Source organism: Triturus cristatus, chromosome 5_1 (assembly GCF_964204655.1).
Source record: "Triturus cristatus chromosome 5_1, aTriCri1.1, whole genome shotgun sequence".
Lineage (NCBI taxonomy): Eukaryota > Metazoa > Chordata > Amphibia > Caudata > Salamandridae > Triturus > Triturus cristatus.
Genome location: NC_140587.1, coordinates 712571086 through 712587628, shown reverse-complemented (window position 1 = coordinate 712587628; position 16543 = coordinate 712571086). Strand labels below are relative to the sequence as shown.

The following is a 16543-nucleotide window of genomic DNA, read 5'->3' as shown; positions in this document are numbered from 1 at the left end:
CAAAGCGGCAGGAGAAACAACTGCATTTATTTACACACAAAATTACTTTAAAAGACATAACCCTGCTACGACGAGCTATCACAAACCTTGGACCAAATACCAAACACAAATATTCACCTGCATGGGAAAGAAACCTCAGCCATAAAATCACATTTGATAAGTGGGAAAAGATATGACGTAGAGCAGCTAATTCGTCCATCTGCACTACACAAAGAAAATGCAAAGAAGTTGCTAACTCGCTGGAACCTACCTCTCAAATGACTATACACAATGTTCAGCAGTTCAGACATCTGCTGGAAGGGGTGTGGGGAAATGTTAACATTTTCACATATAGTGGTTGTGTTCCCTAATTCAGTGCTATAGGAAAACAATCTTGTTAGGGATACAACAGGAATCACACCCCCACTGGAACTGCTACCTATTCTTCTAGGCAATCCCAGCATAGGCGACCTCTATTCACTAACTACCCACTCTGGAAAACTCATCATGTACATACTGTCGGCTGTAGGCAGGGCTCTTGCCCAATTTTGGAAACCGCCAACCTTTCCATGAATACAGTAAATGTACAGTGTGGAGAAATATGGACTACCTATGCTCTCCAGAGACTAACAGCTTTGGTGCATTATAGAATGGACAAGTTTCAATCCATACGGCTACCTTTCAAGACATACATGAAAAGGAAACAAATTTTAACATTGCCACCAACTAGTGTCCCTGAATTGGTCCGCAGAGCTGCATGTAAGCACAAAGACTTACTGTCTTTGTAAGCACAAAGCTCCTCAGAAAACGACTGACCAGAATAAACATGTACCTCTGAGCATTGTTTTGATGCAATTGGTTTAATGTTTAGTTGTGAGGGGTGTCAAATTCATTGTTGGTTGGCATTGCCTATTATCCATTTCATTGCTGTAATGGTGGAAAATAAAAATAAAGTGGTTACAAAAGAAGAGCAACTACTATTTTTTATTATGGTTCACCTTGATTTCATTCAATCATGCTCTCAACCCAAGCAAAGCAAATGTTCCAGTAGATTAGCTCACATCCATTTAAACTTTGCTGGTCATAAACTGGTTAATTCATAACAATTCAAATCCTTCCTGGAAATCCCCCTTTTTTCTTTTTTATGATAAAGGTTCACATGATCCTGATTTTGGTAGTCATATAAATTGTGGCTTCAATTTTGGGTGGCTTTTAGTTTTATTTTGAAAACAAGATCCCACAACCTTAAGAAATAATACAACAAAATCATGGTAGTCAAAACAATTTACATTTATATACTCATGAACATGTTAAAATGTGTAATGGTTATGTACATTATTGTTGGTTGATAACATAATTTAGTAATTTAGCATATTATAATAATTTCTGCAAGAAAAGTCATTAAACAGTTAAGGTTTATATTTTATTCTATTTACAATACATTTGTTATAAATATAATACATCATTTATTGAAAAGTTTACCTTTCATTAACATGAGTAGACATATTAACAGTTGAACTCAATAGTTAGCGGTATGTAATAAAGTGGATGACTTCATTTTAATGACAATCTCATGTATGTGAAATAGTGCATTCTGTATTGAGATGAATAATAAAAAATAGCCACCAAACAGAATTCAAAGCATTTCAAAACATCAGGGAAACTAATAAGTGTGTGTGTGTTATATATATATATATATATATATATATATATATGCTTTTATTTTTAGGAAAACAAGCTCACAACGTAGATTTAAGAGAATTGTGAAAAGAACATAATTTGCACTTATACCCATATGAAATTTCACAGTACATTTGGAAATATCAACTGAGGTGGTATGATTCAGAAAAATATATTTTCAGTATCACTTTCCAATATATTCTCACTTATCAGATCACATTGGAAAGTTTGACCACAGTTGTATGTGCTGTTTAATTTAACAGGGGTTTATCTGATAAATTCTTACACCAGGATTAGACGAATTGAAATACCATGAAAGAGGAAAGAAACCTGTTTCTTAAATGTACACACATTTTCAGTTGCATGACTTGTATTTTGTTTTTAATCAGACTATTTACCTACAGAGGATTGCACATATTAAATGCTAGGTCATACCAGTTACTTTCCTCATTGTCAAAAAAAAGCACAGTACTATTAGAAAAGTCCTTAAGACGAATGTGCTTCTTTTGCGTAGAGGTGTAGAAGAGGACTTGAGTTGCACAATCTTGCATGATGTGATCAAGCACTATTTATAACGATAAGTGCTGGCATGGAGTTCTGTGGGCTTGCTTCGAATAGCGTGACCTGATCTGCCAACCTGGCAAATACTCTAGGAGTCCCAAGATTATAGATCCCGGTGTGTACAAAACACGCTTTTAATTGTACACTGTAGACCTGTTGGCTTTTAAGAAGAAGTTTATATTGGGTTTGTCCAAGCCACGTGAAAGAACCATGGATTTCTAGTGCTTCTTGGCTAAAAAAAGAAAAAGAATACCACATTAAATACTACATTGTAAAATTGTTCATGCTGATGATTGACTGCGCAGTTTAATAATGATTGTGCTATTTAGAACACAAGGAGTTCTTATAGTTGAACTTCACCCTTAAAATTATTCTTAAGTAAAAACAATGCAGTTGACATTAGACTAGCCTGAGAAAAAAGTTATACAGAAGTAATGATGCTGGCCATGTATTCTTCCAGGCCGATACATGGTCACAATCCTCCATCAGAACCAAATTAAGGGTAAGGTAACTTTTATTTGTACTTGGTGCTTTATCAAAATATCCCACCACAAAAGTGACCAAGAGGGGAGAAAGAAATATTGTAAAGGATCTGGAAGGATAACAGTATCTAAGAGAAACCTTGTAGGCAATCAGGTAATTTAACACTGTTTAATGCTTTCCTGGTGCAACTTTTTTGCATCTTACAAAATGTACGGACTCTAGTTGCTTAACAGTGCCGTAAAAGAAAACTTACTACTAGTTAAGAGGATATTACAATATATAAGAAACACAGAGCCCAGAAATCAGTTGCCTACGGGTCCATTCAATTCGCATCACCATATATGAAAAACAGAGTTTCAGAAGAATAAGCTATCAGATGTACAGGAAAAATACAAGAGCCAAAGGAACTTAAAATCATACTGCACTGTAGTCCTACCACCTTTCCCAAGAAGCCTGCCACACTGTAAACAAATACAAAAACATACAATATCTGGCCTTACCTCCGCTTTCCCCTTCCCACCTAGAGGTCAGTCACTATGCTCTTATGCAAAAGTGGAGAACCGGTGTCAAGCTGACAGTGGCTCACACACAGCCACATCAACTCAAATCTACAACCAGCTGTGGGGGTGTGCAGAATCACAGCTGACCATGCAAACAGTGATTTGGGAATCATTAGCGCCCACCCACATTTTCAATGCATCCCCTGGTCCGCAGATGCCTAATAAAGGTAGAGGAATGGATAGGAGACAGTGGATTGTCATCCGTCACTGCACCACCTAGCTCACGGCCGAGGAGACTCAACGGAGGCAGCGGTAATGCTCTTTCTGGTGGATACTCTATCTAAATGCAGCATCCTAAACTTAAGAATCTCCACAAAGGTGCAACTCTAGCATGTTGACATCAGTGTGTTTATTATTTCTTTTCACGCCCTCAGACAGAGCATGGCCAGCAGGTCTAATTTCAACTAGCATTGTGTGAATCTAACTTGAGACCTTTTTCATACCAGAAAGACCACTTCAGAGTACAGGGAAGTAGCAGAGGTGTGAGGAATCTATGGTTACTTAGTAGCCACCAGAAAGAGTTAGCAAAGGTAAGTGTCTTATTTTTTTGGTAAATACTTTCAACAGCAGATTCCTCACCATGTGAATCAATACCAAATCAATGCCTCTCCAAGGAGGTTGGTCTGAGGGGCAGACTTTTAAACAAGAGAGTCCTACATTACCAAGTGTTCAAAACAGCTCTCACTGTGAACTTGTGAATCAAAATTGTAGTGCTGACGATAGTATGGACAGATGCAAACGCTGCTGACTGGCATATATTCGAAACCAAATTGCCTCAACCACTGTCCTAGTTGCAGTCTTCACCTGGGTGAATGAGCTTAAAGTTCCTCAAGAGGGTATCTTTTGACAAAAGCAAAGCACAGCTTGATACAAAGGAATATCCATTGAGATAAGGTACATTTCTAGACTGCCTTTAGTTTCATATCACTGGCGCACCCAACAAACAGCTAATCATCCACACAGTACTCCTAAGTTACGTCAGTGAGAAAAAAGGGCAGGTCGTGAATCCAACCGCTGTAGCATTTCCTCCTCCTCTGGTGGATGTGCCAGAGAAAAGGACATGTAAAATGTGATGCATTTCCCTACATGGAAGGGTGACATCACTTTCAGAAGAAGGGATGCAAGAGTCCTATGTACAAGCATGAACTAGCAACTGCTGAACTAATTACAAAAAACTGCATCTCACTGACAGAACATGCATAAGTGATTGTAATAAGGAACATAGCTTTCAAGGTCAAGAGTCTCAGAATACAACTCGGTCAGCCTCGAGGGAATCACAGATCAAAAATGATAAGACCAAATAGAGGTCGCACTAGGGTATAATGAAGAGAGCAGAGGAAAACATGTGAGAAAGACTTTTTAAGAAAAGGGCAATTAAAAAAAATGAGGGCTTATTAGACAGGCTAGAGAGATGATGGCCTTCAAAAGTCAAAGTATCTCGACTGTAGAGGGTCAAGCTGTCTTGATTTGTACTAGGTGACAAATTTGGATCAACCGACTGAATAAATGGATGTGATGGAAGGATTTCAGTTGGTGCTGCTCAAACTCCATGCATGAGGGTCTGGATTGCAGAGGTTCAGTTGGAACACCTTACTCTGCTGCTGGGACATTAGATCCTCAGAAAAAGAAGATTAAGTGGAGGATAGATGTTCAGAGTCAGCGGATCAGAGTACCACATTCTCTGAGCCCAATCTATGGCCCACTGAATGCATAACGTCTCTCCAAAAGACCCCAAGAGGGAAACTTAACAGTTCAGACAACAGGACACTGAGGTGGTAAATAGGTCTACCAAGGATGCACTCCACGGGGCGAAGATACCCCATGTCACCTCTTGGTGCAGATGCCACACATGAAGCAAAACGTCTGCAAAATTAATCGGCCCTGATGTTGAGGGATCCTGCCAGATGATTGCCTATCAGAGAAATCCAGTGAAATACCAACTATTGCCCTAATATCAGAGTCTTTTGACAGAGGGGACAAGACCCCACTCTGCTCTGCTTGTTGCAGTTCCACATGGCGGACGAGTTGGCCATCAGCAGTTGGACTGACTTGCCATTAATAGAGGGCTGAAAAACCTTTAGGACCAGCCAGACTGGATGAAACTCTAGAAGAATTATGTAGTGACGCTGCTCCATTGGAGAAGAGGCCAAATGATCAGCCATGTGAGCATTAAGAAGCTCAGAGGCAATGCATTTGTCACAATTGTGAGCTCTGGAGGGGGCAAGGAGAACGAACTCCTGTATGTCAGACTGGAGTCCATCTTTCTGCACGGAAAATCTTAAAGCACCTCGTCAAATACATGGATTCTGTATGAAAGATATTACGAGTGCTGGGCACAATGCAGCTGCATATTCCACTTAATGATTGGCATGTGCAATAGGTGTGAAGCACCAGCAGAATGCATGGTAGTAAAACATCTTACACAGCTTCCGGATTCGGGTCACGTGATTGCGCGACTGTTGTCACCAGACCTCTTGGACCTCTCGGAATTTGGAGCTGCGGGCCAAGGGCACCATGGCATGCCTGCGGCCCACGTGTTTAAGCAACCCCCTTACAACTCCTGATCCTTTCTGCGGGAGCTGCGGGCTGTGCCCCGAGCAGCTGGGAACCTGCCAGGATGCAGCGAGTCCCGTAAGAGTTTGGTGAGGAGGCCCTTCTCCGGCCTGCCCACCACATCCTCCGAGGAGACACCAACCCACTGCCAGGGTCCCAGAACTGCTCCCAGGAGGGCAACACCCTCCTCAACAACAACCACCAAACCAAAACTGGAGATAAGGTAAGGTGGTGTGGTGGCTTGTTCAGGCTGTGAGAGTTGAACATGATCACGGAGGACTTTGTTGTCTCTGAAGTGAGTGCCATTAAGGCCCTCTCAGAGGGGATTGAGGCTCAGAGGCAAGCGGAGGCGGGCAGCCCATGTGTTGGTGCACCTTTCACACCTCAGAGCCCTCCAATGGACTCTGGCTCCTGGACCTATTGGGCCTAAAAGCACTAAAAAGTCCTCTCCACCCCCCCACCACGAAATCACAGCTTGATCAATCGGATTGGATTGCTTTTTTGCCTCAATCGCTCTAATTGTCCCTTATTACCGACAACCGAGGAAAGGGGATTATTGCAGGGTGTACTGATAATTATTTCTTTCATCGTCATTCCCGCAGTGGCAATCATTGCTCCTATTGTTAACCAACTCACTTGAGGCAGTAACCTGTATCTGCATCACTCACCTTGAGCTGCATTTTGGCATTGCATCTACCCCATAACTAAAACTAAAACTTCAACAGTACTGCACAAGAGTGAGCATAAAGCACAAACCCAGAAGCAACACGTTTAAGGGGGATACGAGGTCCATCATGAAATCTGGGAGGCTGAGGTATGCCTGCCGGGAACAGGATGAAGACTAAACAAAATACCCAAGGAAGAAAATACCAAGACTGAGACAGTCAATACAAGAGTAACACAAATGCAGATCCAGAGGCTTCATGCACAGCGCTTCTACACCTTTAGTGTTTGACTTTTTAAAGAAATTTGAAGATGAGGGCAGTGTTACTGCGAAACCCCCAGCATGCGAGATCACGATAAGTAAGGATGCATCCCATACTGCCAGCATCACCCGAAAGATCCCAAGGGGACAAAGGGAACGTTAGTAAACAACAACAACCCAAGGCTACATCCAAAGACTTGATGGATTCTTTTACATCACAAGATCCTGACTACAGTCCAGACTCAGACTATGACTGTGATCATGATCACAAAAATGATCATAACCAAGACCACGTTGAAGACCATGTGAAGGTCACTTATGTCCCTGATGGGGCCCAGCATAACTGAATCAAGACCAACTATTGTTCTTGAAAGCGAAAGTGAGGCAAGCTACCCCCTAAAATCCATTATTTCAACACCAGGAACTACACAACTCTCCCCTAACCCAGGTCAATCTGGGCTACTACTGTTCTCTTCGTCCGGCCAGGCAGACTAGGTAGCCATCTCCACCAAATGCCTATCGATGCCAGTAAAAGGGCCTTTTAACACAGAATGTTGGGCCACCCTTCTTGATACACTACAGGTCACTACAGAAGCCATGAACGTCCACTAAACAAAACTAGAGATACATGTTGCCCTTTTCAACACAATGGCAGTATTTATTTCAGGTATAGATGCCAAGCTGGAAACACTAAACAAATTAATTTTAAGAGTTCAACAAGACTCAGCAACTACATACACCAACTTGTCATTGCTTGACCATATTGGAAAAGCAGGTCACAACTCCTAAATGGCTTGGTTGCTGTATTAATAAAACAAAAAGGTTGTTGCTTCCATTGAACAGTCATTAAAGACTGATCACTACAACACACAATGAGGCTCCATCACAATCAAAAGTGGTGCTGGATGACACCACCACCGGTAGTGCAATGGTTAGTGTTACGCAGCCAGCAAATACACTGACTTATGCTTAAGTTACTGCGACTGGCACAAGCTCCCTTTACAAGTCTCCCAGCAATAGAATACAGTCCAAGATAAGACGCACCACATCGAAAGAAACTTCCCCTCAGGCCAAAGCTCACTTAATGCTGATGCACAGGTGGTTACATTCAAACAAGAGATAGCCCAGTCTTTCCCAGCAGCCCCTAGGCAGAAGGATGCCCCCAATAACTGCGTCCCAACTGATCATCAAGTGGCAAAAGCTTAGGAAGAGAATGAAGTACTAACTATGCCTGGAGCCTTGGCACAGGGAAACAAAACTACAGGGGCTCGGATACAATGTGAAGACGTTCTTAATACCACTGATGAAGGTAAAGCAGGGAGACTCTTAGGTCTGATGTCTAAAAGGAGAGCGCAAAAGGTTTAGAAAAGGAGGACACATGCCGCCCATTGTAACGAAGGACATGAAGAACAAGTTACTTACCTTCGGTAACGCATTATCTTGTAGAGAATATAGCTGCAGATTCCTTACCTTTGTATTTCCTAGGTATCAGGCTGGATCCGGAAACTTTTGCTGCACAATACCCCTTGCGCGCGCCGTTTGGTGGCTCTATTTGGCTACACGTGACGTCGTCAGCATCGTTAGTGTTGGTTATGACGTTGCGGTGCCTATATAGGCACGCAGATGTCAGTACTTTTAATATTTCCACGCCAGAAGCGCAGAGCCACGAAGTAACTGACGTAGTAGTGTGCAAAACTAGGTCCCTTAACAGGGGAGTAACCCTAGCTCTACAACATTAGTCTGCACCGCGGGGAGGCATGGGTGGGGCTTTAAGGAATCTGCAGCTACATAGAGTCTCTAACAGATAATGCATTACCGAAGGTAAGTAATATGTTCATCTGATGGAGACTTCTAGCTGGAGATTCCTTACCTTTGAATTAGATACCCAAGCCATACCATCCTGGCGGTGGGTTGCGGACCAATACCTCAAACTAAAAAGTCCTGCAGGACTGAATGGGCAAAATGCCCATCTCCGCGGACTTCATTGTCAAGACAGTAATATTTGGCAAACGTGTGCAATGATGCCCACGTTGCTGCCTGACAGATGTCTAGGACTGGGACGACATGAGCCAAGGCCGTATTCTCACCCTTTCCCCTGGTGGAATGGGTCCTTATTCCCTCAGGGGTCTGCTTCTTTGTCAGGGCATAGAAGATCTTAATGCCGAGAACGACCCAGCGAGAGATGGCCCTTTTCTGCACAACCCTTCCCTTCTTAGCTCCCACATACGCCACAGAGAGTTGGTCATCCCCCTGGAACACTTTAGTGTGGTCAAGGTAGAACGACAACGCTCTTTTTGAGCCCAGTTGGTGGAGTCGCTTCTCTTCCTTAGAGCGATTTGGGGGAGCAAAGAAGGTGGGCAATGTGATGGATTGACCCAGATGGAATTGGGTCATGCCGTACGGCAAAAAGGAAGACCAGGTACAAAGCGCCACTTTTTCTGAAAAAGACATCAGATAGGGAGGCGAGCAAGATAACGCCTGTAACTCATTCACCCTCCGGGCAGATGTAATCGCCCCTAAGAAGGCTGATTTGATGTTAACAGCCTTAGGGGACAGTTGTGCAAAGGCTCAAAGGGAGCACACATCAGGTAGGTGATGAACAAATTAAGGTCACATGCCTAACAGGGCGTGGGTGGAAACAAGTGCACCAGCCCGTTTAGAAATCTATGTACAATAGGAAACTTCAAGAGAGAGGGCTGGTCTGTCAGACGCAGAAAGGCAGACCAAGCAGAAAGGTAACCCTTGAGAGTTCCCAAAGCAGAGCCCTGCTGGGCAAGGGTCAGAATGAACAAAAGAACAGTTGATCGAGAAGCAGAAAGAGGGTCAATAGACCTTCTGTACAGTATAATACACATTTCTGCCAAAGGCAGGTGTATACCGTCTTAGTGGAGGACGCATGGTCCCCAAAATAACATTGCATACTTCCGGAGGAAGGACAAAAGCCATCAAACGCTGAAAGAGACCTTGTGCCACCTCTGACTGTAGATGCCATTTGTAATCCGCTAGGCATTTGTGGCTGAGTTAGTTTCCCCTAGCGTTCAGAGAACCTGCCAGGTGTTGAACCACCAGAGTTATGCCCTGCTGTTCCAGCCATGTCCAAAAACGCATTGCCTCTCGACAAAGGGTCCATGATCCCACCCAACCGGCTTGGTGCAGTACCACGTGGCAGTGGTGTTGTCTGTGAACACCTGCACTAACTTCCCCCTGACAGATGAAAGAAATGTCTTCAATGCCAACCGAATCACTCAGAGTTACAACAAATTTATGTGCAGCCCGACTCTGCCCGGAGACCAGTGTCCCCTGCTCTCCACCTCTCCCAGATGGCCGACCCATCCCAGGAGTGACGCATCTGTCACAACTGTGAGGTCTGGTTGGAGGAAGTGAGAGGGATCGTCCGTTGACTCAATCGTAGTTCGTTAACCACCACTGCATATCTTTTGCAGTCCCTTCCGAGATCTGAACCAAAACTGTGAGATTTCCTTGAGGCTGTGCCCACTGGAACTTCAAGTCCCACTGCAGAGCCCGAATACACCACCTGACATGCTTTACTAACAGGATGCAGGAAGCCATCAGGCCCAACAGCCTGAGTCAGTCTCAGCAAAATCCAGGATAGAGGCTAAAACATTGGTATAGCCCGAATATCCTGGACTCGCTGCTCGGGAGGATAGACCCGAAACTGCACTGTGTCCAGAACAGTTCAGATGAAATGGAGCGTCTGACAAGGAATCAGGTGTGACTTCGACACGTTTATAGAGAACCCCAGCAAATGCAGGATGTTCGCCAAAGTCTGCAGGTGGGAGACAACTGCCTGGGGCAAGGATGCTTTTAACAACCAGTCGTCGAGGTAGGGGAAGACTGACACCCATAACCTGCGCAGATGAACTGCGATCACAGCCATCACCTTGGTGAACACACAAGGGGCGCTGGTTAGACCGAAGGGGAGCACGGTAAACTGAAAGTGGTTCGGGCCTACCTTGAACCGCAGGTAAAGCCTGTGGCCCAGCAGATTTGGGATGTGAAAATACGCATCCTGCAGGTCCAACGCTACCATCCAGTTTCCACGTTCTAGGGCAGACAAGACCTGAGCCAGAGCGAGCATCTTGAATTTCTCCTTCTTGAGTACTGCAAGGTTCTGCTAAAATATACGACAGAGAAAAAGGACTTCAAAAAGGGAGCTTCGCCGATTACAACCAAATTATCTTGATAAAATGCAACACAGAGTGAGGAACCTACTCAGTGAGTAAAGACAGCAGTCTGACTAACCAAAAACAGCACTCTGACAAGTTTTGGGCAAAAATGCTCCGCACAAGTAAGTCCAGAAACACCACAGCTTTCGGGGCAATAACCAACGAGGTAAATAAGGACTCAACTGCTACTTATAATGCAAACATATGCAACGATGATTAGACATTTTGCCTGCACAATCATTAACCTATCACGCAAACAGAACCAATGGAAGCAGAGCTGCATAATCATCACCTCGTCAAGCAAACAGATACATCGGAAATAGGTTTGTGCACAGTTACCAACCTCCAGGCAAAGGCACAGCCAATCGGAGCTGCATCACTGGAGGTGACATGTTTTAAATGATAGCATAAATGACAGGTCCAACCGAAGATACAGGTATTTAAATAACATAACGCTGTTAGAAAAACAACAAAACCAACGGGGTGAAAATACAGAAGGAAGCTAAACAAACAAGTTACTTACCTTCTGTAACAATATATCTGTAAGAAACATTAGTTAGTTAGATTCCTTACCTTAGAATATCCCCATGCGTCAGACTGGATCCGGAAAGATTTTCGTCAGCAATACCCGTGCGCGTCGCTAGGCGTCGTCTGCGGCTCCGCGTTCCTCATCGTGATCGCTGGGATGACGTTGTCGGGAGTACTTAGACGCCGCCCTCGCGCGCTGACGTCAGTTCTTGTACATAGCTTTACGTGCAAGGAACGCAGAGCCATGCAAGAGACTGACACTGGTGCCATGAATCTAGGGCCCTGAAAGGGATGACTTTAACCCTAGACATCAGTTCGCAGAACAGGGAGGATGGGTGGGGCGGTAAGGAATCTAACTAACTAATGTTTCTTACAGATATATCGTTACCAAAGGTAAGTAACTTGTTCATCTGAAAGAAACACGTTAGTTAGATTCCTAACCTTAGAATAGATACCCCAGCAATACCAACCCCGGTGGTGGGTCTGCGAACCAAGATCATACCAGGAAGTCCTGGAGAACAGAACGGCCAAAGAAGCCGTCTCTCCGGACTTGGCTGTCCAGGCAGTGATGCTTAGCAAACATGTGCAGCAAGTCCCACGTAGCTGCCTGACAAATGTCCTGCAGAGAGACTCCCCGACCCAGGGCAGTAGTAGCTGCTGTGGCCCGAGTGGAATGGGCCCTCAGCCCCACAGGAGGCTCCTTCTTAGCCAAGGAATAACAGGCCTTAATGCACAGAACGACCCACCGAGAGATGGTTCGCTTGTGCACTGCCCGCCCCTTCTTAGCGCCCACGTAGCCAACAAAGAGTTGGTCGTCCACCCGAACTGTTTCGTATGGTCCAGATAGAAGGACATTGCTCGTTTTGGGTCCAGACGGTGGAGCCTCTCTTCCTCTTTCGAGGGATGCGGAGGCGAAAAGAAGGTGGGCAATTTAACAGACTGGCCGATGTGAAAGGCAGTTACCACCTTAGGGAGAAAGGAAGGACGAGTCCTGAGAACAACCTTGTCCGGATGGACAGAGAGGAAAGGAGGCTTAGAAGAGAGAGCCTGGAGCTCACTCACCCGTCTAGCAGAGGTGATGGCAACCAGGAAAGCAGTCTTAAGACGAAGAGGACAATTATGAAGGGGCTCAAACGAAGCGCACATCAGCTAGGTTAAGACCAGGTTCAAATCCCACTGGGGCATTACGAAGGGGACAGGAGGAAACATATGAGTAATGCCTTTAAAGAATCGAGCAACAACAGGGGACTTGAAAAGAGAAGGCCGATCAGGAGGCCGTAAGAAAGCAGAAACACCTGAAAGGTATCGATTGAGGGTGCCCAGAGCAGAGCCCTGCTGGGCCAGGGAAAGAAGAAAGAGTAGAAGCTCAGAAAGTGGGGTGGAAAGGGGATCCACAGCCTTTGCTGTGCACCATGCCACAAATTTGTTCCACCTGCAGGCGTATATCGTTTTAGTGGAGGGACGCCTGGCTGCCAGAATGACATCACAGACTTCAGGAGGCAAGTCAAATGGCATCAACTGCCGCCGCTCAATCTCCACGCATGGAGGTGGAGGCTGGACAGGTTCGGGTGGAGGACCGTCCCCTGCTGCTGCGACAGAAGATCCTCCTGAAGAGGAGTCGAATCGGGGGATTGATTGACAGACTGAGTAGCTCGGGATACCAGTATTTCGTGCCCAATCCGGAGCCACAAGGATGACTTGGGCCTGGTCGCGCCTGATCTTATTCAGCACTCTGGGCAGAAGTGGTATAGGCGGAAAGGCGTACAACAGACCGCAACTCCACTCGCGACGAAAAGCGTCGCCGAGCGAGTGCCGTCTTGGAAATTCCAACGCGCAGAACTGATGACATTGCGCGTTCTCTTCGGTGGCGAATAGATCTAACCAAGGCTCTCCCCACTGCCGAAAGAGGCCTTGCGCCACGTCCAAGTTCAGACGCCACTCGTGATCCATCATGCACTGGCGGCTGAGTTCGTCCGCTCTGGCGTTCAGAGAACCCGCCAGGTGTTGGACCACCAGGGTGATTCCCTGATGTTCCAGCCATGTCCAGAGGCGCAGAGACTCCTGACAAAGGGTACACGACCCCACCCTGCCCGGTTTGTTGCAATACCATATGGCGGTGGTGTTGTCCATCAACACCTGCACTACACTTCCCCGGACAGAGGGAATGAATGCCTTCAGTTCAAGCCGGATCGCCCGCAGCTCCAATAGGTTGATATGGAGCCAGGACTCGCCCGGAGACCAGAGGCCTCTGATCTCTGCCTCTCCCATGTGGCCCCCCCCATCCCAGGAGGGACGCCTCCGTCACCACTACGTGCTCCGGTTGGGGTAGGGAGAGGGATCTGCCTGACCCAATCGCGGTCCGTGAGATATCACTGCAACTGTCTTGCAGTGCCCTCTGAGATCTGGACGCGGTTGGACAGGTTGCCCAGATCCTGGGCCCACTGGAACTTCAGGTCCCACTGCAGAGCCCGCATCCGCCATCTGGCGTGATGTACCAGCAGGATGCAGGAGGCCATCAGACCCGACAACCGTAGCACCAACCTGACCGAAATTCGGGATAAAGGCTGAAAGATCGGAGCCTGAATATCCCGAACCCGCTGTTCCGGATGATAGACCCGGAACTGCGCCGAGTCCAGAACCGCTCCGATAAAAAGGAGCTTCTGGGAGGGACTCAGATGCGACTTCGGCACATTGATGGAGAACCCCAGCAAATGCAGGAGGTCGGCTGCAGTCTGGAGGTGGGAAACGACAGTCTGGGGCGAGCCCGCCTTCAACAGCCAGTCGTCGAGATAGGTGAAGACCGGAACCCCTAATCTGCGCAGATGAGCTGTGACCACCGCCATCAGTTTCGTCAACACCCGAGGGGCACTGGTGAGGCCGAAGGGGAGCACGGTAAACTGAAAGTGCTCGTGGCCTACCGTGAACCGCAGGTAACGCCGGTGGGCCGGCAGGACGGGGATGTGGAAATATGCCTCCTGCAAGACCAACGCTACCATCCAGTCTCCAGGGTCTACGGCAGCCGGAACCTGAGCTAATGTGAGCATCTTGAACTTCTCCTTCCGCAGGAAGGTGTTGATGCTCCTGAGGTCCAAGATAGGGCGTAGGCCCCCTTTGCCCTTCTTGGGAACCAGAAAGTAGTGGGAATAACAAACCCGACCTACTTCTGGGCCAGGAACGCGCTTGATGGCCCCCTTGGCCAAGAGGGCCGTAACTTCCTCCCGCAGAAGTCGCAAGTCATTCCCCGACATGCGGTGGTACTGCGGTGGCATGGCTGGAGGGGTCGCCAGAAAGGGGAGGGAGTAGCCCCTTCGGACGATTTGCAGCACCCACCTGTCCGATGTGATGGTGCACCAGTGGAGCATGTGATGGCGAACTCTGCCTCCCACTGGCATGGAATGGGCCTGAAAATCAGACTAGGAAGGCTTTGAGGCAGATGCTGCTGGGGCAGATGTGACCGGCTCTCTGTCCCCCTGCTCTGCCTCTGCGGAATCCACGTCCGCGTTGAGGCTGGTTCTGCGGCCTGTGGCTAGACGGACGTGTGGGGGCACCCCTTCCTTGGCCACGAAAGGGGCAAAAAGCGGAAGTTTGCGGGCGCGGGGCCGAGAGGCCCAAGGAGAGGCCAGTAGAGGCTCCGAGGAGCTTACTGGCGGTTGAAGCACTTCAGTGAGGAGGTTAGTCCTCACGGCCACTGCAGGGAGCTCCAGATGAAGGGCTTCGGCAGCCCTGCGCAGCACCACAGAATAGGTAGCACCCTCCTCCGTAGCCACGGAAGGAGGAGAGATGAAGCCAGTGTCAGGGGAGGTGTCAAGACCACTGGCATCCCCCAGCTCTTCTGCCCAGTCCTGGCTTAACTGGCACTGCTGTTCCAGAGGGTCGTCAGACCCCTCCCAGTCGTCCCCGTCATCCGACTCCTGGTAGACAGGCTGAAAGGTCGGAGCCGGGCGGTAGATAAATCGGCCATCCATTGGCACCGGGGACTAAACCTGGGGACGACGTCGTCCGAAGACGGCGCCGGGGGCGGCCCCGAAGGGGACGGCGCCGGCGGAGGGGTCGTAAGGTCGACCAGCGTCGACCAGGATCCAGACCTGGATCCCACGGGGGCCTGCAGCGTCGGGACCGAAGTCGACGACGGCACCGGGACCGGAGCCGCCGGCTCACTAGGCCTCCCAGTCGGACCTGCGGGGCCCGAAGGCGCGCCGGCAGGCCTCGACGGCGGAGCGAGACTCCTCATGGCCACAAGGAAGTCTCGGATCTCCGTCGGAGTCGCATCAGGCCCAGGGACCGGAGAGTATGGGGCCGGATGCGACTCTTGCGGCTCCGACTGAGCCACGCGGGTGGTGCCACACGAACCCTCAGCCGAGTCGCGCGAGACCGGCGAGGGGAGTCAGAAGAGCGATGTCGCCTCTTCGACGACTTCTTACTGTGCCTTGACTTACCGGAATGCGAGGTCTTCGACCCCGACGAGCGGTGATGGCTGCGGCTCCGCGACCGGTCCCTCGACCTCCTCCTCGAACGGGACCTTGAGCGGCGCAGAGCCGACTGCCAGATCTTGAGCAGCTTGCGGGACCGCTCCCGCCTAGCCTTCGAGGTCAAGGCCCGGCAGTCGAGGCACGACTCTGCATCATGGTCAGCCCCAAGGCAGTAGAGACACTGGCGGTGGTGATCCGTGACCGACATCAAGCGGTGACAGGCGTCGCACGGCTTGAACCCGGGCATCCCTACCGGCACCAGGAGTCGAGGTTGACACGAAATAGGAACCCAAAAAGTTTAGTCAAAAAGTGACTAAAAGGGTATGCTCTTCCCGGATCTGCGCTTAATGGCGCGGAAAAAAGAAGAACTGACGTCAGCGCGCGATGGCGGCGTCTAAGTACTCCGACTACATCATCCGGCGATCACGACGCCGACGACGGACACGGAACCGCAGACGATGCCTAGCGACGCGCAAGGGTATTGCTGACGAAAATCTTTCCAGATCCAGCCTGACGCCTGGGGATATTCTAAGGTAAAAATCTAACCAACGTGTTTCTTTCAGATAGTTAGATTGAACAGATCAATCACAAAACCTGGCATAAAAAGATCATAAACGA

The 16543-nt window shown here is 48.0% G+C and overlaps 1 protein-coding gene across 2 annotated transcripts in view; it reads right to left on the bottom strand.

Annotated features, from left to right (window-relative positions):
* Positions 1-2017: 2017 nt before the first annotated feature.
* The window catches only part of TRAPPC8 (trafficking protein particle complex subunit 8), a 1257619-nt gene continuing 1243093 nt past the window's right edge, over positions 2018-16543 (bottom strand). For both annotated transcript variants that reach the window (XM_085605699.1, XM_085605700.1), the window contains one exon: positions 2018-2452. In XM_085605699.1, coding sequence (XP_085461825.1) covers positions 2218-2452 — 235 coding nt within the window. In that variant the 3' untranslated portion in view covers positions 2018-2217. The remainder of the gene's footprint in view (positions 2453-16543) is intronic.